Source organism: Lithobates pipiens, unplaced genomic scaffold, assembly GCF_037356315.1.
Source record: "Lithobates pipiens isolate NorthernLeopardFrog02 unplaced genomic scaffold, aLitPip1_a1.2 Scaffold_10, whole genome shotgun sequence".
Taxonomy (NCBI): Eukaryota; Metazoa; Chordata; class Amphibia; order Anura; family Ranidae; genus Lithobates; species Lithobates pipiens.
This window is the reverse complement of record NW_027507686.1, coordinates 66,206,766-66,234,159: the sequence shown is the minus strand read 5'-3', so window position 1 is coordinate 66,234,159 and position 27,394 is coordinate 66,206,766. Positions and strand designations below refer to the sequence as shown.

At 44.3% G+C, this 27,394-nt stretch overlaps 1 protein-coding gene across 8 annotated transcripts; it reads left to right on the top strand.

Annotated features, from left to right (window-relative positions):
• The first annotated feature begins 479 nt into the window (after positions 1–479).
• TRPT1 (tRNA phosphotransferase 1) lies at positions 480–27,394 on the top strand. Of its 8 annotated transcripts, XR_013262890.1 has the most exons (10): positions 508–936; positions 5,216–5,301; positions 8,527–8,608; positions 12,681–12,850; positions 16,086–16,254; positions 18,255–18,311; positions 22,451–22,561; positions 25,434–25,525; positions 26,953–27,045; positions 27,151–27,394. XR_013262890.1 is itself a non-coding variant. In XM_077455776.1 (9 exons), exons 3-9 carry the CDS (start codon positions 5,254–5,256, stop codon positions 25,454–25,456), a joined length of 660 nt encoding a protein of 219 aa, XP_077311902.1. In that variant the 5' UTR covers positions 480–590; positions 892–936; positions 5,216–5,253; the 3' UTR covers positions 25,457–27,394. The 8 variants fall into 8 exon arrangements, 5 of the variants coding, with proteins under 5 accessions (XP_077311902.1, XP_077311903.1, XP_077311901.1 ...); XM_077455776.1 differs by having other exon boundaries at positions 480–590; positions 892–936; positions 25,434–27,394; XR_013262889.1 differs by having other exon boundaries at positions 26,953–27,394.

Sequence of the window (27,394 nt, the reverse complement as noted above, 5' to 3'; positions counted from 1 at the left end):
CAATAACCATGCCACATTCAAAAAGTCACTTAAATTCCCTTTCTTCCTCATTCTGATGCTGAGTTTGCACTTCAGCAAGTCATCTTCACCATGTCTAGACTCTAGATGCCTAAATGCATTGAGTTGCTGCCATGTTATTGGCTGAATAGCAATTTATATTGCCACGTATTCGAACAGATGTACCTAATAAAGTAGTTGGTGAGTGTATATTTATAATATGTTTATATTATATACTTTATAAAGTTGTCATGACGTACAGTATGTAAAAACAGAACGGCGCTTTATACATTATGGCGCAACGGCTGGCAATAGTATAAGCCTCGCCTATATTGAGCAAGCATGCTTTTTAAAAATACAATACAGACTCTTGAATTCTTTGCTTTTTGGCTGTTAATTATTTCTATTATACAGACTACAGCAGGTGCTGCTTGCTCTCCAAAACTACATTTCCCAGCATGCAACTAAACACTTCCTGGACCAGGAACCATTGCAAAATATGACACTACACCAGCACAGCAGAAGAGCAAAGAAGGGGGAGGGAGGCAGGCAGGCTATTCCTGTATATTGCAGACGCTTTACCAGTTACTGGGGTAAACACTGAACTAATGCTGGAATTTGCAAGGATTTCCCTGAATTCCTGAGCCCCTCATTCACCGATGCATTCTGATAATTGCAATTGTGAAGCTACTGATGCTGGCTGTAATTATGTATTCCTTTTTTATCAACCCACCTTTACGCAGACATATAGCTGGTCATTGGGCCCTTAGTGCACTTTGCAGCCTGGGATCCAGAGTGAGAATCTGCAGTGATTGGGTATTATTTGGGTTCTGTCTTATGTTTTTCTGATGATGCTTTTTTAATGTCTCTTCACCAACCAACTTTCTTCAATAGGAACCAAGTACGTAAGCAGTGGATGTACCCCTTCTATACACTCAGGTTTGTGGACCAGTAATAATTAAAGCATAAGTAAAGTTCAGCTGTCACAAACTGCAAGCAGACAGGCTCCTTATTGCAGAAGAGACACCTACCTGCCTGCTTGTTGCATTCTCTTGCATGTAAAATGAGCTGCACATTCCCGGTGTTCTGCCGGAAACTCCAACTCGCCAAAATCTCCAACCACGTCACTTCCGGCGACTCTCCAGCAACAATAATTGGACATTTCGACGAGTTGGCTATTTTCAACTCTGCAGAGTATACATTACGTTAGATGATATAATGAGTGGACACGGTTAGTCTGCCCACTAGTAACTAAGGATGAGCTCCTGCGTGTTTGCAGGCTCCACGTGCAGAGCCCGCCAGGAAGTCAGCGCATCGCTGCGCTGTGCTAATCACAGGCAGTGAGACGTTGCCTCAATGCACGGCTGAAGAGATAGGGGCAATGTCTCACTGCCTGTGATTAGCGCAGCGCTGCACAGACTTCCTGGCAGGCTCTGCACGTGGAGTATGCGAACACGCCTGAGCTCATCCCTACTAGTAACCAACAATGTGGCCACCTCCAAGGCAGCGACAACTTTTTTTCCTCCTTACTCAGTGTTCTGTCAAAACAGCCGCTGCTGGTGTTCTGTAAAAAAAAACAAAAAAAAAAACAGCCAACTCGTTGAAATCTCCAATTATTGCTGCTGGAGAGTCGTGGTTGAAGATTTTGGAAGAACACCGGCATGGTCTCTGTGTGCCAGGAAGACTGACTCCCAGGTAAGCATGAGCTCAGGCGTGTTCGCATACGCCATGTGCAGAGCCTGCCAGGAAGTTGGCGCAGCGCTGCACTAATCACAGGCATTGAGACATTGCCACAATGCACGGCTGCAGAGATCGGGCAATGTCTCACTGCCTGTGATTAGCGCAGCGCTGCGCCGACTTCCTGGCGGGCTCTGCACGTGGCGTATGTGAACACGCCTGAGCTCATCCCTACTCCCAGGCATGTGCAGAAGTGACGTCACCCCGCAATGGCCAGAAGCCAGCCCCCAGAAAAAGATTCCAAGGGATTTGAAGAAAAGGTACGTTTAGTTCTGCTTTAATCCCCAAAAAATGATTGGTTAAACCCTGTCTGTATTCTGGGTTTTTTACGTCTGTACAAATGCAGGGTTTAAAGAAGAACTAAACCCAAAGATAACATAACCAAACTCATTGATTTAATTGTTTCCCAAAGACGTTTCATTCAAGGCATGTTTTGCATGATAACTGTTAAGGGTAAAGGATAAGTTCATCTTTTATGGCAAAAATAATAAATGCATATTTTGTAGAAAAAAAATTTGTATTTATTTTTTTTCTAGCAGGAGCCGGGAAAGCATTGCACCCACGATCAGTAGATCACAAGTGAAACGTGGGCTCCTACATATGTGTCCTCTGGCTTTCAGCCCATACCTCTGTACAGCCTTTCTGTTCGTAAGCCACGTCAATGGACAATGAAAGCGTTCATCAGCACCCATGAACTCCATGAAAATACAAGTCTGTCGTCTTCGGTGGCAGGCAATACTTGTAGTTTGTTTATTCACAGGAAACTTTAAATGAATGATGCGGCTGTGTGGGCAAAGCCATGCTCTTTTCAAAAAGTGACAGCAGGTGCGGGGGGAAGAATCGCCGCTCGCTGTCGCCGGAAAAGGAGGATCAGGGGGAGAGGCGGCAGGAGCTGGAATATGTTACATGTTCCACCTTAAATACGGGTGAAAAATATCACATGTTCCGAGGGTGAACCTATCCTTAAGTTTAGATGTGCGGTTGGGGGTATTTAAAATGTGCAGCTGAACTGCATTTTTACTACCACCAACTCCCTCTTCTTAGGATGCAAATGGCAGCGGGTGGAGGTGTTTACATGCTGCGGTTGCAATTCTTCACTGAAACTACCTAACATGGCCAGATTAGAGGAAGCCAAGCCCACTGAGCACAGCCCCTTCAAGCGAACAGGGAAGCATCACAAACACCCTTCCAAATGCATGCGTCAGCAAAAATGGGGTAAAAACATCACATTGCCTCCTCACTGCCTTTCAGTTGCCTCTGAAAAGTGATCTGTACACATATTGCATTTCAGAGGAGCAGTGGATTTAGGCACACTTCTAAATCTTCCCTTAGGCCGCGTTTTTAACTTGCTTTGCTGGCTGAGGCGCGATCTGCGTTTAGTAGAAAATTTTACTGATGTATGGCCAGCTTTCAGTTAGCCATATATGTCCAGGTCTGGGCCTCATTCAAGCCTTTCCTTGTTTACCTACATAGATTTTCCCTAGGAGGCAATTGGAAGATCTCTGTGCACCCAAAATGGAATGTTTTTGGAAGAGAATTTCACTCCACTAACGGGGTGAAACTGATCCTCAATGATATGGACACTTAAGGCCACGATCTGACTTTTTGACAACAAACATGCAAATTAGCTGTTTTAAGGCAACGTCCGACCGTGTGTACGCTCCGTCAGACAAACTTTGTTCAGTTTTCGCCTGACTTTTGTTGGCTGTGCAAACTTTCCGGCAACAAAAGTCCGATCGTGTGTACAGAAAATCATAGGACTTTTGTAAAGTACAAACACGCATGCTCAGAACCAATGCAAAAGATCAGACAATACAGAAGTTGACCAAGGGTGGCGGTAAAGGGCAGAAAAACCATGTGATTTGGTGAAAGTTGGCTGAAAAAGTCCTGCCGTGTGTATGCAATACAAGTTCATGGCCGACGCCCTTTGTACAAAAATCCACGGGAAAGTTTGTACAAAGTCCGATCGTGTGTATGAGGCTTAACACTGTAGATTTGCAATGAGTAGATACACAATACATTTTTATTAAAGTGTTACTAAACCCAGGGCTCTACATCCACTATATCTGGTTTCCCACCAAGACATAATATGGGAAAACAATCATTTTACCTGCTAAATACCTTTTCTCATCAACAGTATATAGCAGTCTTGTAACTTCTATCAGTGCCGGGCTAGAGCTTGTAGGAAGAGTTTTTATACTGCACTGAGCTGTCCTATCATGATGCAGGATCCTGACCTATTTGTCTGGACAGTGCTGGTTGGCGATGCACTGATCACATGCACCTCTCCCAAGAAAAAAAAAGAAAACTCTAGCAATACACACCAAACTGAGCATGTGCAGAGTGAATCCACTAACCCTGATCTGGACATGTTTTTGGTGGCAATGCAAGAAGGGCAGGATCTGTGCATACAGGATCAAACAGCCTTTTTACAGAATGCAGAGGATTAACCCCGTAGGTTCCACAGTAAGTATAACAAGCATGCTTTACTGCATACACAGACTGATTTTCCTGTTGTGCATTTAGTAACACTTTAAAAGAGAGGTATGGCCAAATCTCTTTAAAGCGTTCACCGGGACTCCGCGTTTTTTTTTTTTTTTTTAAAAGCCAGCAGCTACAAATACTGCAGCTGCTGACTTTTAAATAGTGACACTTACCTGTCCAGCGCGCCCGCGATGTCGGCACCCGAAGCCGATCGCTCACTCGTGCCGCCGCCATCTTGGGTATGGGAATCAGGAAATGGAGCCTTTCGGCTTCATTTCCCGGTTCCCTACTGCGCATGCGCGAGCCGCGCGGCGCAATCCGGACGGTCCCCGCTGCCTCTGGGAGCTGTGTGTTTCCCAGCAGGCAGCGGGGCACTTGCTGAAGGGGGCGGGCGCTTGCGGAAAGGGGCGTAACGTACGCCCCTTTCCGCAGAGAGCTAGCCCGGAAGTGGGTGCAGTTACCTGGATTATCCAGGTAACTGCACCCCCCTCCCCCCTGAAAGGTGCCGATTGTGGCGCCGGAGGGGGGGGGGGATTCCGATGAGCGGAGGTCCATTTTAGGGTGGACCTCCGCTTTAAGCCTTCTCATGTTGCTCACAGGAGTGCACTTAGAGTACTTGTGCACTCCTGTGACCCAGAATCAGCCCGCTGTTGGTTCACATCAGAGCCACTCTAGTCTCTGGAGGGATCCAAATAATAATGTTGGGATCCAACTAGATGTCCACTTGGCATCTGGTTCAGCCTCTCAAAGCGCTGAGCCCATTACTCCTGCCCCCTCCACAGCCTGGCGCTCCAGTGAGGGTAAGAACAAAGAATCAGCGATGACAGTCACCGCTCTCTGCTCAGTAAAAACTGAGAACTGAGCGATCAGCGGTCATGTTACAGCAACACTGCGCGTATTATGTCCCCTTACTGAAAGCAGATTTCTAATCTCTGATTTTGCTGCTAACTGTCCAGTGAAATGTCTAATCTGTGGAATTCTGTGTTCTTTATTACAGTAAATAGAGATTGTTCTGCCTAAAGGAGTTTGAGAATTATGGAGGGATCACACGCCAGTAACAGAAGGAGAGGAGGAAGAAATCAGGTAAATAAAGGAAGCTGTAAAACATCTCACTCAATGCTACCAATGAGGCATAAATGATGGCAGAAGTACAAGAGGTAAACAAGAATGCCATCCAGATGAGAACACATGGTCCATTGTGTTGGAGATACTTTGCGTTTACATGAAATAGAATGTTATTTTACTTTAACAAGTGGAAATATATCATGAAGCTTCTACATTGTCAGGTTGCTGAGGCTAAAGGGCTACAGACATTCCTGGTTCAGCCGCCATGTCTTGCACCATACCGATACCAAATGATAGTTCTAGTAAACAGATGTCTGTTTGCATCTGTTGTAGAACATGGCAGCTCTCTTCCCAGCTTCTCTTCTTGGATCAGAGATTGGCAAACCAGGCTGACCTATTGACTTCTCCTCTAATTGGACTTAGGCCGCGTACACACGGGCGGACTGTTCGCCCAACCTTGTCCGCTGAACAGTGTTTGGGCGGACAGTCCGCTCGTGTGTGGGCTTTCAGCGGACAGTTTCAGCGGACAGTTGGACGGACAAAGTCTTTCGGAAATTCCGAAAAACTGTCCGCTGAAACTGTGTTTGAGCGAACAGTCCGCCCGTGTGTGGGCCTGTCCGCTGTACTTTCGAAATGAGCGGACTGTTCCCGCTCGGAAAGTCCGCCCATTTCGAGCGCGTGTACAGGTAGGCGGGGCCCGCGAAGGAGACGTCGCGGGCTCCGCCGCCTGGAATGGGCTTAAAGGGGAACCACAACGCCGAAAAAAATCGGCGTGGGGGTTCCCCCAAAGTCCACACCAGACCCTTGTCCGAGCACGCTACCCGGCCGGCCAGGAAAGGGGGGCGAGCGAGCGCGCCCCCCCTCCTGAGCCGTACCAGGCCGCGTGCCCTCAACATGGGGGGTGCCTTGGGGAAGGGGGGGCCGCGCGGCCCCCCCATCCCAAAGCACCTTGTCCCCATGTTGATGAGGACAAGGGCCTCTTCCCGACAACCCTGGCCGTTGGTTGTCGGAGTCTGCGGGCGGGGGGCTTATCGGAATCCGGGAGCCCCCTTTAAGAAGGGGGCCCCCGGATACCGGCCCCCCACCCTATGTGAATGAGTATGGGGTACAATGTACCCCTACCCATTCACCTGTGAAATAAAGTACAAAAAAAACACAACACAGGGAAAAAATATTTTATTGCACAGCTCCGGGGGGTCTTCCGTCTTCGGGGGTCTTCTCGCCGGACTCCTCCGCTATCTGTGTGTAGCTCTTTTACTAGCGGAGGAGTCCGGCTTTCTTCCTCCCCGCCGCCGGCCTCTTCTCCCGACTTCGGGGGTCTTGTCCCCCTCTTCGGTTCTTCTGCCGGGCCACCGCGCCTTCTTGTAGCTCTTTTGCAGGCGGTGGCCCGGTCTTCTGTCGCCGCTGCCTTCCGTTCTTCTGTCGCCGCCTTCGGTTCTTCTGCCGGGCCACCGCGCCTTCTTGTAGCTCTTTTACAGGCGGTGGCCCGGTCTTCTGTCGCCGCCGCCGCCGCCGCCTTCCGTTCTTGTTCTTCTTCTTGTTCTTCTTCTTCTTCTCCTGGAGATGTTGACTCGACGAGCTCTCCGGCCGGAATGCCAGAGCCGCGCTGTGCGGTCACTTATATAGTGACAATGGGGCGGTGTCACATGGTATATGTCACATGGGTTGGTCACATGGGTTGATGTCACATGGGGACTATGACATCGTAAGGGGGCGGGGTCACCATGTGACCAACCCATGTGACATATACCATGTGACACCGCCCCATTGTCACTATATAAGTGACCGCACAGCGCGGCTCTGGCATTCCGGCCGGAGAGCTCGTCGAGTCAACATCTCCAGGAGAAGAACAAGAACAAGAAGAAGAACAAGAACGGAAGGCGGCGGCGGCGGCGGCGGCGGCGACAGAAGACCGGGCCACCGCCTGTAAAAGAGCTACAAGAAGGCGCGGTGGCCCGGCAGAAGAACCGAAGGCGGCGACAGAAGAACGGAAGGCAGCGGCGACAGAAGACCGGGCCACCGCCTGCAAAAGAGCTACAAGAAGGCGCGGTGGCCCGGCAGAAGAACCGAAGAGGGGGACAAGACCCCCGAAGTCGGGAGAAGAGGCCGGCGGCGGGGAGGAAGAAAGCCGGACTCCTCCGCTAGTAAAAGAGCTACACACAGATAGCGGAGGAGTCCGGCGAGAAGACCCCCGAAGACGGAAGACCCCCGGAGCTGTGCAATAAAATATTTTTTCCCTGTGTTGTGTTTTTTTTGTACTTTATTTCACAGGTGAATGGGTAGGGGTACATTGTACCCCATACTCATTCACATAGGGTGGGGGGCCGGTATCCGGGGGCCCCCTTCTTAAAGGGGGCTCCCGGATTCCGATAAGCCCCCCGCCCGCAGACCCCGACAACCAACGGCCAGGGTTGTCGGGAAGAGGCCCTTGTCCTCATCAACATGGGGACAAGGTGCTTTGGGATGGGGGGGCCGCGCGGCCCCCCCTTCCCCAAGGCACCCCCCATGTTGAGGGCACGCGGCCTGGGACGGCTCGGGAGGGGGGGTGCGCTCGCTCGCCCCCCTTTCCTGGCCGGCCGGGTAGCGTGCTCGGACAAGGGTCTGGTGTGGACTTTGGGGGAACCCCCACGCCGATTTTTTTCGGCGTTGGGGGTTCCCCTTTAAGCCCATTCCAGGCGGCGGAGCCCGCGACGTCTCCTTCGCGGGCCCCGCCTACTTGTACACGCGCTCGAAATGGGCGGATTTGCCTCCTCCTTACGTGGGCGAGTCCGTTCATTTCAAAAGTTGAGCGAACTGTTTGCCCAACCTTGTTCGTCAAACAGTCCGCTCGTGTGTGGGCAAGTCCGCTCATGCAAATTTTGAGCGGACTGTTTGCCGAAACTGTTTGCCGAACAAGGTTGGGCGAACAGTCCGCGCGTGTGTACGCGGCCTTAGGCTGGAGATGTCTGCTGCTTCGCCATTTGGGCAGATCATATGAATGTTCTCTGTCGGTACGCACATTACTGGTAGACCAGTACACCTTCCTGGGATGTACTGGGCCAGTGATAACATACCAGCGCTTACTAAAAGCCTTGGTACCTCACCTGCACCCAAACCTAGAACTAGACCTAGAATATGCAACTAGGGGTCCTAAGTAATATGTAATTAGTAATATGGTCATTTATACTCAAGGATTTGACAAAAATTATTTCTATAATATGGCTGTCACTTTGATTGAACTACCAATCTGTCTCTCCCTGGCAGGATCCAGATGTGCGTTTATCAAAGCTTTTATCCTATGCATTGCGTCATGGAGCTGTCTCTATGGGCTTGAACATGGCATCAGGTAGGTAGTGCTGGCTATAGCCTGCATTTTGGTGAACAAGGACGTGCTTTGAGCGATTTTAAAGTTCAGTTAAACCTCTCCTTTTTAAAGAAACTCAGACTCTGCCAGACTCTGTGTTTTATATTATGGCAGAACGTATACAGTAACTCAAGCCATAGTTATGTCACTTTGGCCTAGTTAATAGACTGTAGACTGGCACCATTAACAGAATGTAAGGTAGATGGCTACACTCTGTGTCACATACATTAAATACCTCTAGAGGAAGAGCTACTTTTTAACTTTTTAAAATGCATAACCTGGTAGCACATTTCTCTTCCTTACCTATATCCTTCCAGTGCCACCTGAACACCCTCCGTGTCTTTGTCAATAATGACTTTAGCATGGTCACTATTTGCATAGCCATAGGCATGAGAATAGGCAGAATTCATATTTCTGTTCAGAGTTGGAGCATGCTCACAGTGGTGCTACGGGGCAAATATTAAAGTAAGAGGTTTGGCATATGCTGATGTGTAAGGCTGGCCATACATTATACAGGGGGTCCCCGGGTTACAAACCCATTAGGGACTTTCCTCCTGTTTGTAATTCGCAAATGTTCGTAAGTCGGCCGCGCATGCGCAGAACTACAATTACGGATATTTCCGATGTTCCGTCGTATGCCGTTCAGCGCATGTGCAGCAAATTACGGACTTTTCCGTCATTTTCCAAGGCTCCGTCTGGCCGCGCAGAACGGCAGATGGTCCGCACAGAACGGCAGAGGGTCCCCGCAGCACCCTGTTCGTAAGTAGGAGTGGTTCGTAAGTCGGGTGTTCATAAGTCGGGACCCCTGTAAAATTTTCTTGTACTACTTTCCTTTTAGATTTACCAAAACCATATAATACGACGTCAAACTTACACTTTCAATTTGTATGCAGACAGGCCCTTGTACTACATAGTATCAATACAGCTGTTCTGTGAGGCCCTCAGAGGTTTGTGTGTGTATACAGTGCCTTGAAATGTTCCATATTTTGGCATGTTACAACTAAAAACGTAAAGTTATTTTATTGGGATTTTATGTGATAGACCAACACAAAGTGGCTCAGGATTGTGAAGTGGAAGGTATATGATAAATGGTTATTTTTTTTTTTTTTTTTGTTTTACTAATAAATATCTGAAAAGTGTGCCGTGCATTTGTATTGAACCCCTTTACTCTGATGCCCCTAACTAAAATCTAGTGGAACCAATCGCCTTCAGAAGTCACCTAGTTAGCAAATAGAGTGTACCTGTGTGCAATTTAATCTCAGTATAAATACAGCTGTTCTGTGAAACCCTCAGAGGTTTGTTAGAAAACCTAAGTGAACAAACAGCATCATGAAGGCCAAGGAACACACCAGACAGGTCAGGGATAAAGTTGTGGAGAAGATTTAAAGCGGGTTAGGTCATTAAAAAAATCCCAAGCTTTTAACATCTCACAGAGCTCTGTTCAATCCATCATCTGAAAATGGAAAAAAGAGTATGGCACAGCTGCAAACCTACCAAGACATGGCTGTCCACCTAAACTGACAGGCTGGGCAAGGAGAGCATTAATCGGAGAAGCAGCCAAGAGACCATGATAACTCTGGAGGAGCTGCAGAGATCCACAGCTCAGCTGGGAGGATCTGTCCATAGGGCAACTATTATTTGTGCACTCCACAAATCTGGCCTTTATGGAAGAGTGGCAAGAAGCAAGCGATAGTTGGAAGAAAGCTATACAAAGTCCTGTTTGCAGTTTGCAAGAAGCCATATTGGGGGACACTGCAAACATGTGGAAGAAGGTGCTCTGGTCAGATGAGACCAACATTTTTGGCCTAAAAACAAAATGCATTGTGTGGCAGAAAACTAACACTGCACATCACCCTGAACATACCATCCCCACTGTGAAACATGGTGGTGGTGGTAGCATCATGTTGTGGGGATGCTTTTCTTCAGCAGGGACAGGGAAGCTGCTCAGAGTTGATGGGAAGATGGATTGAGCCAAATACAGGGCAATCTTAGAAAAGAAAACCTGTTAGTCTGGAAAAGACTTGAGACTGGGGCGGAGGTTCACCTTCCAGGATAACGACCCTAAACAGACAGCCAGAGCTACAATGGAATGGTTTGGGTCAAAGCATATTCATGTGTTAGAATGGCCCAGTCAAAGCCCAGACCAAAATCGAATTGAGAATCTGTGGCAAGACTTGAAATTAGCCATTTACAGACGCTCTTCATTCAATCTGACAGAGCTTGAGCTATTTTGCAAAGAAGAATGGGTAAACATTTCACTTTGTAGATGTGCAATGTCTTGCAGCTGTAATTGCATTGAAAGGTGGTTCTACAAAGTATTGACTCAGGGAGGCTGAATTACAAATGCACGCCACACTTTTCACATACTTTATTTGTCAAAAATGTTGAAAACCATTTTATCGTTTTCCTTCCACTTCGCAATTATGTGAAAGTTTGTGTTGGTCTATCATAAAAAATCCCAATAAAATACATTTACGTTTTTGGTTGAAACATTACAAAATGTGTAAAATTTTAAAGTGGTTGTAAACCCTTACAAACCACTTTGACCTACAGGTAAGCCTAGATTAAGGCTTACCTGTAGGTCCAAGCAATATCTCCTAAACCTATATGGTTCAGGAGATATTTGCCCGAAAACAGGCACCACTGTCTACGGCGCATGCGCCGTAGACAGCGGCGCGCAGGCACACCGAGCGCGGCATTCTCAGCGACGGAGCTGCCGCGCGTGTCGGCTCCCGTGCGCATGCGCGGGAGTGACATCATCGCGGCTTCGCCGAATGACAGCGGCGGAGCTGCGAGACCCCACCAACAAGATGGATGCGGCGGACTACAGGGGACATCGGCGACTTCGCTGGCTCCTGTGTCAGGTAAGTGACACATAATGGACTACTATGCGATGCATAGTAGTCCATTATGCTTTGCCTTTGCAGGGAATGAAAGAGGAAGTAAACTCATCAGGGTTTACTTCCTCTTTAAGGGGTGTGAATACTCTTTCAAGGCACCATAGGTTTGCCTTGAAGTGAACTTGTGGTTAGCCTAAAGATCATTAAGTATTTGCATTCCTTACAAGTAGTACATTAGCGGCGCAATAAGATCTGACTGACCTCTGCAACTGCAGGCATTGTGAAGTAATTATTTCACAAAGTTCAAAGCATAAGCACTGCAGTCATTCTTTTTCAGTCGTTTTTCTTCCTTTGCTCCCCCCCCCCCCCCCCCCCCCTCTTGAAAAGCCTACTCTTAGAAATTATAGGGCTGGAAGTCTGTGAAGTCCCTACTGGGGAAAGTGAGCTAAACTAGATTTAAACAAGAATTTCAGTGCTTCTGTTTTGAGAATTCTGGATAAATTGCTCCACAATGGCTGCAGTTACAGAGGTTAGCGAGGGCTTGTTATAAAGCTCCTTCACTGCTTGTTAATAACTGAATTCCCAAATGAATAATAAATAACTTTAATCTCCATTTTACAGTCTCATTCACATTGGTGCTCTGGCCTGTACATTATGAATCTGCCATTTGTTTATGTAGTTGGAGCTGACAGGTGTAATGTAAGTCTATAGGAATGCAGCGGCTGTATGGATACAGCTGCTGATCCTAACTTGTCAGGGGTGCAGTTGAGCAGCTCAGAACGCAGACCGTGTGTGTTCAGGACCACTCTGTCAGTTTTGGAAGTGAGGAAGGGATAGAACCTTTTTCAGGGTTTTATTTCTATGTGTATCCTTGCCACTGTTTAACCAATAAACTTAGTAGTAGAAATAGTAAAAGATTGTCAGAAAATGGCGTAAATTGTCTTTATAGAAGTAATCTAGGATAACAGCATTTTAAAAAAAAATACATACGGAAACACAATGTTATTGCAAATGTATTCATAAATAAATTTTAATATATATTTATTTTTGTTTCCCTCCTTGGCACCCTTCCTAACACTTGTTGCTCCAATTATCTCCCCTTGTTCATTTCACACCTAAACCTCTTTTAATCACTAACACCTTCATCACCATTCTGTCCTATTCTTTGCTTGCCATTATTTGTTGACTCTTCACCCAATAATGTGTCCCTATAGATGGCTTTGTCCCTGTCTCCTGTCTCCTCTCCCTTCCTCAGTTCCGTCCCTTTTCTCTCAATGACATTGAACGTATAGTTAGATCCAATGACAAGCAAAGATTCACGCTAAGAAGCTCAGAGCCAGAAGGGAAGCTGGAAATTCGTGCAAACCAAGGACACTCTTTACAGGTACTCGTGAATACATTTTACTTTTAGATGCCATTTAAAGGACCTGTCCACACATTTTAGTTGGATGTTGGTGGGATGATTCTGCACTGTTTTGATTACTCCAACAGTGAGATCTCCCTGCCATAATTCTTGACTGCTGTTATCCACCTGGGAGTTTGGGGGGTTCCTGCCTACCTTTTGTGTGGTTTCAGAACCTCTTGTTGCATTTTCTATATTATGAAATAACTATAAAATACAGCAGGAAAAGTAGTAATGTCTTGTGGTCACAGAAGGTGTACAGGGAGCTTAAGGGAGAAATCTCAGCAGTAGAATCCCCATAAGATATACATAATTGTCACGTGGTTTATTGCTGAAGTCCAGGCAGAGAAAAAAACTAATTCAGTTGTGTATTCTTTTAAAAATAATAAAATGTATGTTTAAAGCAGTTGTATACCCGCACATCTAAAAAAACAAAAAACCCTGCAATGCAAAGGCATAATGAGCTAGTATGCACGGCATACTAGCTCATTATGAAATACTTAATATTTAGTCCCCCATATTGCAGCCTGGTCCACACCGAGGGAGCACACATCTTACCCTCTGCGTTTTTTCTGGGTTTGCGGTTCCGGCGCTGTTAGTGGCCAGAGTCGCGATGACATCACTCCCACGGATGCACACTGGAGTCTTCTTCCCAGGGTCCTATCATATATGGTCCACCATCGGATAGTGTCTGCTGTGTACTGCGCATGCGCAGTACACGGCACACACAGATTCCGAAAATAGCCGAGGATGAACGGCGCTTGCGCCATGAGTCCAGGTTCTATCCCCACCATCCAAGTGGACATAGAGTAGGAATATAAAAGAGCCGAGCGAGGCCAAGCCCGAAGCGTGGCGAGCAAAGCTTGCCCGCGAGGGGCCCTCTAATTTTTCCAACCCTATGTCCGCTTGGATGGTGGGGCTACCACCTCCACTCATGGCGCAGGCGCCGTTCATCTTCGGAGATTTTCCGAAGCTTCTTCTACCGCAGTATGGGGTGGACACTATATGATGGCAGGACACTATCTGCCAGAACACCGGCAAGGTCCGGCAGCATCTGCCGGACCTTCTGTGGGGCATTCGGAGCACACGCGCCGCTGACGTCAGCAGCTGCATGCAAAGGGAATATCATCTAAACCATACAGGTTTAGGAGATATATTAATTTTACCTAACGGTAAGCCTTATTATAGGCTTACCTGTAGGTAAAAATGACAAGTTGGGGTATACAACCACTTTAAGTGCAACTAAGTTAAGTCCCTGGATCTGTCTTGATATCTCTTCATCTTCTTAGCAGCACTCTCAATGGAAGAGGGAATGCTTCTAAGTACCAATGAGGCTTTGCTGCAAGCATATATAGCCTAGTACAGGCGGGCTGAATGTCGGTTGGCATCGGCCGGTTCAATAGAAACCTTCTGACTTTTGGCCCATGTGCATGGCAGCCGGTCCAACAGAAGTCTTCTGTCAGACGAGCATGCTGGAAAACCAGCAGCTGACCAGCTCCCGATCATTGGCTGAGACTGGTGTGTTGTGGCAGGGGCAAACACAAGCTCAGCAGGGAGATCACTGTACTAACATCACATTGTTTTTTTGTTTTTTTTTGTTCAGCCTGCATCCTCCAGAAGGTGGACGGGGCTAGCAGGACTGTGATTGGCTTTAGCAGTGGCCAATGACAGTCTGCCTCCTCCTGGAAACAGGGACCCCCCAGCAGAACTGCACCCAATCTCTTCCCCATCAAAAAAGCTGACAATCATTGCTACAGCAAGGTTAGAGAACCAAATAATGTTTCCAATCTTTTACAATGTGTGGGGGCACGGTGCCTCCCCCTCAGTGCAGGTGCAGCGTGGGGAATTATGAAATTGGAATGCATTAGTGTCTCACTGACGCTTCCTTGCTCTGCTGATGGGGAGGGAGTCTAGTGCCGGCAAAAGAGGCTTCAAGTGCCACTGGCGGCAATAGTGTCGGGGGCTGCCTACCCCTGCTTTAGAGTCAAGATGTCATAACCTTTAGTAATAACATTTCCTCAACTACAATCTTGATTGTTGATCTGTAAAGTAAGCTATCCGGTAGACGATCCATCTTAAGCTTCTCACTAGACCCTGTTTTATTATGACAACTCTATTGTATGGGCCCCAGAGTATACACTCCAGGCCAAGGGAATCATGCCCACCCAAGGTATTTTGATACTTGTATAATGCCTACCAAGATCCAGCCTGCTGCTTGGATTAGGGCTGAGGATTCTTGAAAGGAGTACAGAGGCAGGGTGCAATAATGTTTACAGAAAGCTATGTACAGCATCCTGCTTTCCCATCATGATCTGCCTGCATTGTAATAGAGAATCAGAGACTAAAATAAGGTGTCTAATGAAAATGAAAGGGTTTTATTTAAAAATGTCATTGGTATATTGGTGAGGTGGTAAAGGAGCAGGGCCTTTTTTCAGTGGGAATGTGGGGGAACGGAGTTCTGGCACCTTCCCCACTGACTGTATGTAATGGCAAGAGGTGCTGGGGTGTGCTGCAGGATCTATTGATGCTCACTACTAGGGGATCTGTTCTAGCTGGAGGGGAGACATTTTTTCAGGAGGGGGGGGGTTCTATTGTTCTGCGGAAGTCTATTGTTTCTGGTGGGGGTCCTATTGTTGGTGGGGATGGGTCTTATATTGCTGGAGAGGGGGGGGGGCAGTTGTTGCTGGGAGAGATCTACTGTTGAAGGAGGGGTCTATTGTTGCTGCCTGTGGGGGAAATCTGTTGTCGCTGCCTGGAGTCTATTGTTGCTGGAGGGGTGGATTTTGTGGCAGGTGGCCCATTGTTGTTATGGGATCTATTGTTGCTGGTGGGAGCTCTATTGTTACTGTCTGCAGGGGATATATTTTACTGCTTTTCTTGTTATAATTATCAAATTCCTTACAAATTATTTAGCACCACAAAATGATACTTGGTTCTGTAGGGCAATGCTGGGAGGTGGGTAGGGGGTGGAACCAATGAATGGTGCCTGGAGGTGGGTAGGGACGGAAAAAAGAGTGTCTTAGGGGGAGTTCCTGCACCTAGTCTCTGAGCAAAAAAAGACCTGTAAAAGAGGGACCAAGGAAGGCAACATATAAGCAGACTAAACTTTGGCTTTAACTGATGGTACTTATACTGTATACTTAATGTATTCTTTAAACATTCAAACTATATACACATAAATATGCTATGTTGCTTTTTTATTTAAATTTTTTTATAGGTGGAGTTGGATCTCAGCCCATTGAGAACAGAGCTTCCTGCACAAGCCATACATGGGACTTATGCCCGTCACTGGCCATCGATTCTTCACAGTGGACTCTCTCGTATGAGCCGGACACACATTCACCTGTCCACTGAGCTCCCAGGAGAAGGCAACAAAGTCATCAGTGGTGAGTGATATTTGACAGCATTTGTTCTTGGTATAAAGTGAAGCCCCCCACCCATAGACCTATGAGAGTGTGCATGCATATTTGACAAATCTAGCGGCCTTCAGGCACAGGAATCAGCCAGCGTCTCCATGAACAGCAGTTTTCTGCTTGGCAGAATATTGTTCTGCATGTGAACAGAAAAGGGAGGGGGCGCAGAGGAGCGATGCTGCCAAAACAGCTTGTCTCATAGGGGAACATCGGTCATCAGTTCTAACTTGCTTATCAATGTCTCCTGTGAGCTAAGCAGGATCAGGAACTCGTCATAAACATGACAGTATTGTTATTGCATGTCTATAGCTACCTTTATCACAATTATATTATTAATTGGTTATTGCAAACTACTGCAGGTCATATTAAGAAGACAAACATGTAGTAATTATTGATACTCTGAGTATGCTTTCTGGATCAGATATGGTCATCATTGACTGCCACCTTCATGCTATAGGCTGTAAAATCTTCAAGGGCTCCTTCCCAGAGGTCACAGACCAAACTCCTGGTCTCAGCTGTGAGGGTATGGTTTTGGCTAAATGCTGCTTGCTCACCTACAGCTATATAATAACCGAGCAAAAGTGTGCCTGTTCATTGTATGGTCTGTATACAGAAGGGCACTACAGTGGGGGTGAGCACAGAAATGTGCATCGATACAGTGGTGATGAGAGCAGAGGCAGGCGTTGATGCAGGGGTGAGAAAAGATATTTGCTAAGATCTGAAACATAACATGGCAGTGCAGATTTAAAAAGCTGCAAGTTTCCTAAAGTGGAGCTAAACCCTCTGATCCTTTATAGGAGGGATATGCAATTAGCGGACCTCAAGCTGTTGCAAAACTACAAGTCCCATCATGCCTCTGCCTCTGGATGTCATGCTTGTGGCTGTCAGTCTTGCTATGCTTCATGGGAGTTGTAGTTCTGCAACAGCTGGAGGTCCACTAATTGCATAGCCCTGCTTTATAGCCTAGGAAGCTGTCATCTTAAGCCCGGCTATAGACGGTTCATATCTCTGTGGGTTCAGCAGGGACTGGCTGAGTTTCAAACCATGTATGGGCAAGTTGAATGTACCTAAGTTGATTGATCGATTAACCAGCCTGTTGGATTTTACATGCAATTATTGCTAGTGGCTATTATAGCCACTAGTAGTAATCACTGTGTTCTACGGATGCGAACAGCTTCTCCTGCTTGGAGAACATAATAGCTCAATGGGAGGGATTCCCCCATCAACACTGACTAGATCAGCTATGGCACCAGCCATTTTATGGCTTGACATTTGATAGTTTTGTTTGAGAGCTAACATAAGCATGTCAGTTACTGTAACAATTATAAAAGGAAACTAATGCAGTCATTACACCTAAAGAATTGGTAAGCTGCAATATAATAAATGTTTCCTTTTAGGTTTAATACCGCTTTAATGCTACTGGTGGACCATAGTGTTTATATGAAACTCCTGTTCATTTTATTTCACTTGGTTCAATTCACAATGCCAAAACACCAGGATAAGGACCTTTAATTTAAAAAAAAAAGCGATCTCTCGTATTATTTCGTATTATTATTATTATTATTACTATTATTATAATTTTTTTTTTTTTTTTTTTTTTTTTAGCAGTCTAGTGAAATTGAAAAATTACAGTCATGTGGCTAAACATTGACAGACGTATCTTGGTGTTAAATCTTTTTAAATTGAACCTAATTGTATGTATTTGCTCTGAATCTTTTGATATATATTCAGTGTGCCATGGGGGTAATTGAAACTATATGTATCACACGGCACATGTAGTGGATCCCTGGTTATTATTATGTAGAAGCTATTCTGGGCCTTACTAGTCTGTAAGTGTTGGAGACACTTCAGAAAATGACACAGTGAAAGTGGCATCTGGTATTTCTGGTATTTGTTGAGAATTTACTGGTTCGTGAATATAGTATGTAGTAAGAGTTGTAAATTGATGTAACCGTTGCTATGTGTCTTTACAGGAATGCGTAGGGACTGTGAAGTAGCAATATTTATAGACCTTCCAAAGGCAATAGCGGGTGAGTCTGCTTCTACTCCTCTCACGCAGGCACTGTTTTCTTTCATTTACTCAGCTGCAAGGTTTTCCAGGCATTGAACATACAGCCTAAGTTGTTTGGAAATGAACAAGTTACTTCCTGGGATAGATAATGAGCAGAAATCTCCCAACAGTGACACAAAACACAACCTTTGATTTTTAGTTTCTCCAGAAGGTTGTCCTATAGAAACATCACTGCTAGACAATGCTGCTTCTACACCATGCGATTTCCATGTGCCAGAAACCGCACCACATTTTTCATTAAGTGGGGGTGTCATAAAGAGTTTTCTATGCAGCAGCACGTTTGGAAGCAGCTCCAGGAATGCATGCAATTTACACACTCGTGCACCCACATACACAGTGGATATAAAAAGTCTACACACCCCTAGTAAAACGTCAGGTCTCTGTGATGAGACAAAGATAAATAATTTCAGAACTTTTTCCACCTTTTTAATGTGATCTATAAACTGTAACTCAACTGAACAACAAACTGAGATATTTTAGGTGGAGGGAAGTAAAAATAGAAAACTAAAATAATATGGTTGTATAAAGGCCCGTACACACGGTCTGACTTTTTGACAACAAACATGCAAATTAGCTGTTTTGGAGCAACATCCGACTGTGTGTACGCTCCATCGGACAAACTTTTTCTGTTTTCATCGGACTTTTGTTGGCTGTGCGAACGGACAAACTTTCTGGCAACAAAAGTCCGATGGAGCAAAGTCCGACCGTGTGTACGCAAAAGCATCGGACTTTTGTACAAGGTACAAACACGCATGCTCAGAACCAATGCAAAAGATCAGACTACAATATAGAAGTTGACCAAAGGTGGCGCTGGAGTCATTGAACGTCCTCTTTTGAAGTGGCGTCAGTACGTTGTGACGTCATTACGTTCGTGTTTGTTGTCAAAAAGTCCGACCGTGTGTATGCAATACAAACTTGTGGACCACGCCCTTTGTACAAAAGTCCACGGAAAAGTTTGTACAAAGTCCGACCGTGTGTATGAGGCTTAAGTGTGCACACCCTTAAAATAATACTTTGAAGCGCCTTTTGATTTTATTATAGCACTGTCTTTTTGGGTATGAGGCTATCGGCATGGCACATCTTGACTTGGTAATATTTTCCCACTCTTCTTTGCAAAAACACTCTGAATCTGTCAGATTTCGAGGGCATCTCCTGTGCACAGCCCTCTTCAAATCGCCCCACGGATTTTCAATCGGATTCAGGTCTGGGCTTTGGCTGGGCCATTCCAAAACTTGAATCTTCTTCTGGTGAAGCCATTCCTTTTGATTTGGATGTATGCTTTGGGTCGTTGTCATGCTGAAAGATGAAGTTCCTGTTTATGTTCAGCTTTTCTAGCAGAAGCCCGAGGGTATATTGAACTGTTCATAATTCCCTCTACATTGACTAAGGCCCCTGTTCCAGTTGAAGAAAAACAGCCCCAAAGCATGATGCTGCCACCACCATGCTTGGCTGTGGGTATGGTATTCTTTTGGTGATGTGCAGTGTTATTTTTGGGCCATTATGGCCAAAATATCTTTTGGAATTATGGCCAAAATGTTCAACTTTGGTTTCATCAGACCATAACACATTATTCCACATTCTTTTGGGAGACTTCAGATGTATTTTTTGCAAAATTTACCCGGGCTTGAATGTTTTTCTTCATAAGAAAAGGCTTCAGCCTTGCCACTCTACTCCATAGCCCAGACATATGAAGAATACGGAAGATTGTTGTCACATGTACCACACAGCCAGTACTTGCCAAATATTCCTGCACTTCCTTTAATGTTGCTGTAGGCCTCTTGGCAGCTTGTCTGACCATTTTCTTTTTTTCTCATCTTTTCATCAATTATGGAGGGACGTCCAGTTCTTGGTATTGTCACTGATGTGCCAAATTTTCTCCACTTGATGATGCACTGTGTTCCATGGTATATCTAATGCTTGGAAATATTTTTGTACCTTTCTTCTGACTAATACCTTTTTAACAATAAGATCCCTCCGATGCTTTGGAAGCTCTCTGTGGACCACTCTCCGACCTTTATACAGAGCACAGAGCAGGAGGCAGGACATTTCTGAATGGAGGGTGGGAGGCGCTGACAGAGGGTGGGAGCGGGAGCTTCCGGGGTTAACTTTTTATATTAACAGGCTCTTAATTGGTTGCTAGGACCACTGCATCCTAGTAACCAATCATCTGCTGTTAACTTGAAAAATTAACTCGGGAAGCTCCTGCTCCCATCTCTGCCCTCCATTCTGTGCTGCTGTGTCTCCCTACCCCCATCCAGAATTTACCAGCCTCCTGCTCTCCACTCTGCTGTGATAATGACAGCAGTGGAGACTAGGGAAAAGAAGCAGCTCCTAAATGGCGTGATCTTGGCAGTCTGGATAGGACAGTGGGTCAGTCTGCATCCTGACTGCGGCCCGCCATTTAGTTGAACCCTAGGCAAAAAGCTAAACATATGAAAGACTCCCTGTATATGCACCAGCCTCCCTGTACACGCACCAGCCTCTCTTCCATATACCCTCGCCTGTCTTCTATATACCCTAGCCTCTCTGTATGTAACAATCCGCATCTGGTGGCAGGTGACGTGGCAAGCTCTCTGGGGACCCTGATTTAATGATACTATATAATGTTTTTATTATATATTACACACAATCACACTATATATATATATATATATATATATATATATATATATATATATATATATATATATATATATATATATATATATATATATATATATATATATATATATATATATATATATATAAAAAATTATGCCCACCCAAGTGTATGACTTTCTTTACTTTGATGCTATGTACTCTAGCCCCAGATCTTTTGTAGACCTAGCAATACCCATGCTTGAATCTAATAGAAAATCTATGGAAAGCATTAAAGATCAGAGTTCATAGAAGAGGCCCAAAAAACCTTTGAGATCTGAAGACTGTTTGTGTGGAAGAATGGGCCAAAATCACACCTGAGCAATTCAAGCGACTAGTTTCTCCATACAGGAGGCATCCTGAAGCGGTCATTACCAACAAAGGATTTTGTACAAAGTATTAAATACATTTCAGCTAGAGTGTTCAATGTTTTTTTCTCTGAGCTGGATTTACGTGTTTTATAATATATATTCTTTAAATTCAAGTACTGTATATACTCCAGTATAAGCCGAGTTTTTCAGCACATTTTTTAGGCTAAATAAACCCCCTGAACCCTGAGGGTCTCGAGTGAGGGTACAGCCTCACTGTGACCATCAGCAGCCTCACTGTGCCCATCTGCAGCTTTTCCTTTTGACATCTAAAACAGCAGGTATCTTCCGCTGTGTCATTCAGTCTGATCGGCGGCATCCACTGTAACAAGGCCCTGCTTCCTCATCGTCCTTGATAGACGGAACACTTATACAATGCTTGGAAACTGTATCACTGTTCCATCTATCATGGACGAGGAGGAGACGAGGCTTTGTTACACTGGACGACCGCCGAACAGACTTCATGACACAGCGGGAGACACCCAATGTTTTAGTTATCAAAGGTACTGCTGCAGGTGGGCACAATGAGGCTGCATATGGGCATTGTTTAGCTTGTAGCTGCTGCATTTCCCATCCTAGGCTTATACTCGAGTCAATACGTTTTCCCAGTTTTTTTTGTTAAAATTGGGTGCCTCGGCTCATATTTGGGTCGGCCTATACTCAAGTATATACGGCAAATACTTTTTAATAAAAAAATATACGTATTGACATCTGTCTGAAAATGCTTGTTACGTACTGTAGCTGCCATGTAAACACTTTTTTGGCCTCAGTACATTTGAAATCACTGACCTGGAATATGTATGCGGATATCAAATGTCAGAGTAAAGTCAGAAATCTTTTGTCTGTGCATTTATTCCATGCCCATGACTCAAAGTATTAAAAATCAGGGGGTCAATGTGACAGGCAAATAACATTTTGAAAATTAAGAGTTGTAATGGCAGCTTCCATGTTTTTTCTCAGGAAAGGTTTCCTTTAATGTAGGCATGTTTCAGAAATATCTAGGATTCCTGAAAGTTGTTAACTTTATACAGTAATGGAAGGTGGGTGAAAGAAACAAGCTTCAGCTTTTCAACATATTTTAATTCTGTTTTAGATCAAATCCCATTCTTCTGGTCTGCAAACCACGTCCTGCTAACACCCGGTAATGAAGATGGTGTGCTTCTCCCTAAATATTTTCTAAAGGTCCTCCAACTTAGACCTCAGAGTAAGTATCTTGGAATTTTCTGTAAAGCAAACCTGGGCCAAGAAAGGTAGGTTGCCATTGCTGAACTCTAGTTCTATTCAGGGTGTAACATGTTGCTAATGCACCTGCTGACACACTGACCCAGTCCCCTATTGTGACAGCAGGCAGAGGATCTCCTCCCTGCACCCAGACCAAAATTTCCCAGCACACTTACCAGCTAGCCCGCAAGAAAAAAAAGTCTGGATTGGCCCTGTCTAACAATTCATGGTAAAAACAGAGGTTTTAGTTCCAAACATATGTGGAAGCCGCAGTGCCAAGGCTTCTTTGTGTACTGCAGTCCTAACGCTATATTTTTGTCTCCAAATAGGAGCACATATAGCTGTGGCTAAATTAAGAGCAGGTTTTCCTGGAGGGAGCCCACTGCTCCTTGGGGGCACAGGGACACAATGGACAACCAGCAAGAGCACAATGGCAGCTGGAGGCATCCAATGTGACCCCTGTGCCAAATCCAGCAAACGAGCTATACAAAAAAGACGTCGGGACACATGGAAGGGTAACGCACAACACAATCGGACAAAAATTTCTCAGCACACTTACCAGCTAGACTACAAACATATTATTATTGAAAGCAGTTAAAAGCATATAATATAATAAAAAAAAATATTTAATAACAGCTAAAAAGATGGGCTGTTTGATATTATTATTATTATTATTTTTTTTTTTAGCATTTTGCATATTCTTAACCACCATATGCTTCACTAATCCTCCAACTGATCAGCTAAAATGGTATTGGAATCCATCATCATAGTGAGTACTGGTAACTCCGAACCAACAATCACTATGATAATACTTTCCTCTAACCTGGAAAAATGATAAATACACAGTTTTTTAGCTGATCATATGGAGTATGTAGTAGTGAAGCATCTAAAGGGGGAACATATGCATTTTGCTATGAAATGTGATATATATAATTTTTTTTTTTTTATATTTTAGTATATACTTTTAACTGCTTTATATATATATATATATATATATATATATATATATATATATATATATATATATATATATATATATATATATATATATATATATATAATATATATATATATAAAATTTAGTATGTGGTACTGCTACAGTCCAGTTTTATGAGAATTAATTAGACCAAAGTTGGTATTTCACCCCTTGCAGTATCTGTTCCTCTATTTATGCAACAGTGACATCCACTGGTAAATTGAAGGTATGACAGTTTTTCCCAATAAATATACAAGCTATTCTCTCCACAGAGATTACAGGTTTATTGCTAATGTTTTGCTTCTTTTAGGGGCACATACTGTATAATAATAATAAAAAAAAAACAATTTAATATTTTTTCAGAAATATTTAACTTAAGCAGGCCATACACTGTGTGAATCTCCTTCTTGCAGCCACAGATTGCTCACAGACAGTGTTAACAGGGGAATCCCTCCTGCTGAGATATTGTATTCCCCTGGCAGAGGTAAGCAACCCCCGCCAGGAGAAGACAGTGATTATTGCTAGTGACTATACCAGCCGCTTGCGATAATCGCATGTAAGATCGGGCAGGCTGGTTGTACCCAATTTGATCAACTAGGTACATTCAGCCTACCCATACATAGTTCGAATCTCAGCCGGTTCCTGCTGAACCGGCCGAGATTTGAACCATCTATAGCTGGCCAAAGATTTGAGTTGTTTTAGGTAGCAGTTCAATATTTTTTTTATTTTCATAAATCGGCTCCTGTGTACTGAACAGTAATAAAAAATGAAGGGAGCTGTTATTCACTGTTACCTTTTGACTTCAAGGTTCTGAATCTGTGTGCTAATGCATAGTTTATAGAAGACAGCTGCATCAGTATATGGATGATGGGTAGATTTTGTAAGAATCAGGCCACACAAAACTGATTTATTGTTTTGATTGTCTCCTGAAATCTGTATTAAGTCTTCTATGCCAATTATTATTTGCCTCTTACTAATTCTGTCCAAAAATGCACCCATTCTAACTTTGTGGAAAATGAAATAGATTAATAAACCTGTTCCAGATTAAATATACACCTCTTATCCCATTTCTTATCATTTTATCATACTAAATATTTGGCTGTAGTAGTTTTAAAAATGTATTTCTACAAACTACATGGGATTTTTCTGTAATTTTGACAAGGCACTGAGAGGTGTGGTGACACACAGAAAGTTTGAGTGAAGATATGATTTAAAGATAACCCCTTTTATATATACAGAAGCAACCATGTCGGTGGATTCCGTATATATCCAAACCTGAAACATTTATTTCCCCTGGACACTTGTAACAAAACCGAGGCATAAATGGATAGTCTTTCATAGCCAACTGAATAAATACCCTGTGAATGATCTTGGTGGATACAATAATGTTTATTGAAATTAGTTTGAAAAGATAACCTCTAACACCATTGTGGATTGTAACAATAAAGCTGCGTTCACATCTCCGTGCTCCGACTCGTTGGCAGAATGGCCAAGATTCTGCCCGCGATTCGCAAAAGCAGTAAATTGTGGAACGCTCATGCATTCTCGGTGTGTTGCCCATCAATTTCAACAGCACCCTAAATGCAGCGCGATGTTCCCATGATTCGTCGGACGACAATCGTGCTGGAATTGCGCGAAAAGGATTGCGGGACGCCTGTCGCCCAAAAGAAGTACATGAGTTTCTTTTGGGGCGGTGGGCGTCCCGCGATTCTATTTGTGCATGTTTACCACAATTGTCGCCCCCCATACGCTTAGATGTGAACGGAGCCTGAAAATATAGACTATCAAAGTGTGTGTGTGTGTGTGTGTGTGTGTGGATAGATATGTAATGTATTGTATTGTATTGATTAACCATATGTATTCATTTGTTCTTTCATAGGAATGCTACTTCCACTTGAATGACAGAAAATCTTCTTTACCAAACAAATACATTTATTGAACTTTTTGTATATCTGCACCTACTTAACAAAGGTGAACATAACAATGATCCCCTAAAATAAGAGTGAAAACAGAATATTAGTCAACTTGTCCTCAGTACTGGATGAACACTTTCCCTTCATACTTTAAAGCTGAGCTCCGGTAGTGAAGTGAGGATCTTGGTGGCAGCTTCGGAGCTTGTACCTTTTTTAAGATCCAAGTCACCTGTATCCACTTCAATATTTCTATCCTGACAGGTTCACATTAAGTAATGTGGCAATGTTTGCAAAGTTGGCTTCCCTGTGCCTGAAATCTAGGAAGAGCATGGTGTGGCAGCTGAATGTTGACAATGACTACCTTTTGATGCGTATCCCCATAGCATGTTAACAGGCAACAAGGCCCTGTCTATCTAGATTACCACATATGTAGTTCACAAACAAACGCTGAACTTTCTTTTATAAAACAAGTTGGCCCTCATTTTATTGAACTACTTATTGACTGTCATTTATTTTCTTGTATTTTTCATCTGTCAGCCATAAAGAGGCTGTAAGCACAATACCCGAGGGAATAAGTATTGTGTAAACCATCCATTTCCAGTAGTCAGTGTATTAGATGGGGGAGGCATTGTGGGGTTATGACTTCCACAATCATGTGTCATTCTACTGCAGAGGTATAGTATAGACCAGTGTTTTCTCAAAGCACCCCAACAGGTCATGTTCTCAGGATTTCCCTCAGATGAAACGGCTGTGGTAATGTCTAAGGCAGTGAAACGATCAAATCACATGTGCAAATAATGGAATGCCTGAAAGCATGACCTGTCGGGGCGCCTTGAGGACTAGAGTTGAGAAACACTGGTATAGACATATGTAAATGCTTCAGAAAATAGTGAAAAGGCCCATCCACTGATTGGGTCATCTCTCAAAATCAAACAACATTCTAAAGTAAACCTTTCTTGACAGAATGGCTGCTGCCATTGATGAAAATGTTGGTTGTCTGCCTGTTAGCTATACTTTCCCAAGTTATCTTCCAGGACCCACCTGCAAACTTAGGCCTGTTTCACACAAGCCTTGGCTTGTATAAGGCTGAATTCACACCTATGCATTATTAATGCTTTTTGCAAATCTGTGTGAATCCAGCCTAAGAACCCTTTCACACTGAGGCGCTTTACAGGTGCTACAGTGATAAAATTAGTGCCTGTAAAGAGCCTCTCCTGTCTTTCCAGTATGAAAGCCCTCAGGCTTTCACACTGGAGCGGTGCTCTTGCAGGACTGCGAAAAAAAAAAAGTCCTGCAAGCCGCATCTTTGCAGGGTTGAAAACAATGCAGCAGTGCTTTGCTGACGGTTTTAACCCTTTTTCGGCCGCTAGCGGGGGTTAAAATATATATATTTAATCTGTGAACAGAATACGACAAAGTTAGTGGATCCGATCATAGTGGTAAAATGAAAGTGGACTTTTTGTCTGTTCCATTTGTCTCCTGCAGTCACCTTTTGGGGGTTTCAGGAACTGGTGTGCTCTCCACGCTTTAAAGGCGTCTTCACTTTAGTGTGCAGGCGGGGCCCGTATTCGGAGATTGGTAGGTATAATTGTTTATCACCATAATGATATATATCCCTGGCTTCTTTAGCCCATTAACTCTTTGAGATCAGTAGGCACTAACTTTGTCATATTCTGTTCACAGTGAATCTTCTTCCCCTTTTTTAAAATGATCTCCTATCAATTATTGGCTCCCCTGAAGAAGCCTCTGTGTAGGCGAAACATGTCGGGATTCCATCTGAATAGCCAAGAACCCCTTCATCTAAACTAATTGATGGATTGTGATCATTGTTTGTATGGATATCAATATTTGTAGCTTCAAAATTTTGAACTTACTGTACCATTGTGGCTGTTTTTACTATATTTAATAAAATTTCTTTTTACTTTTA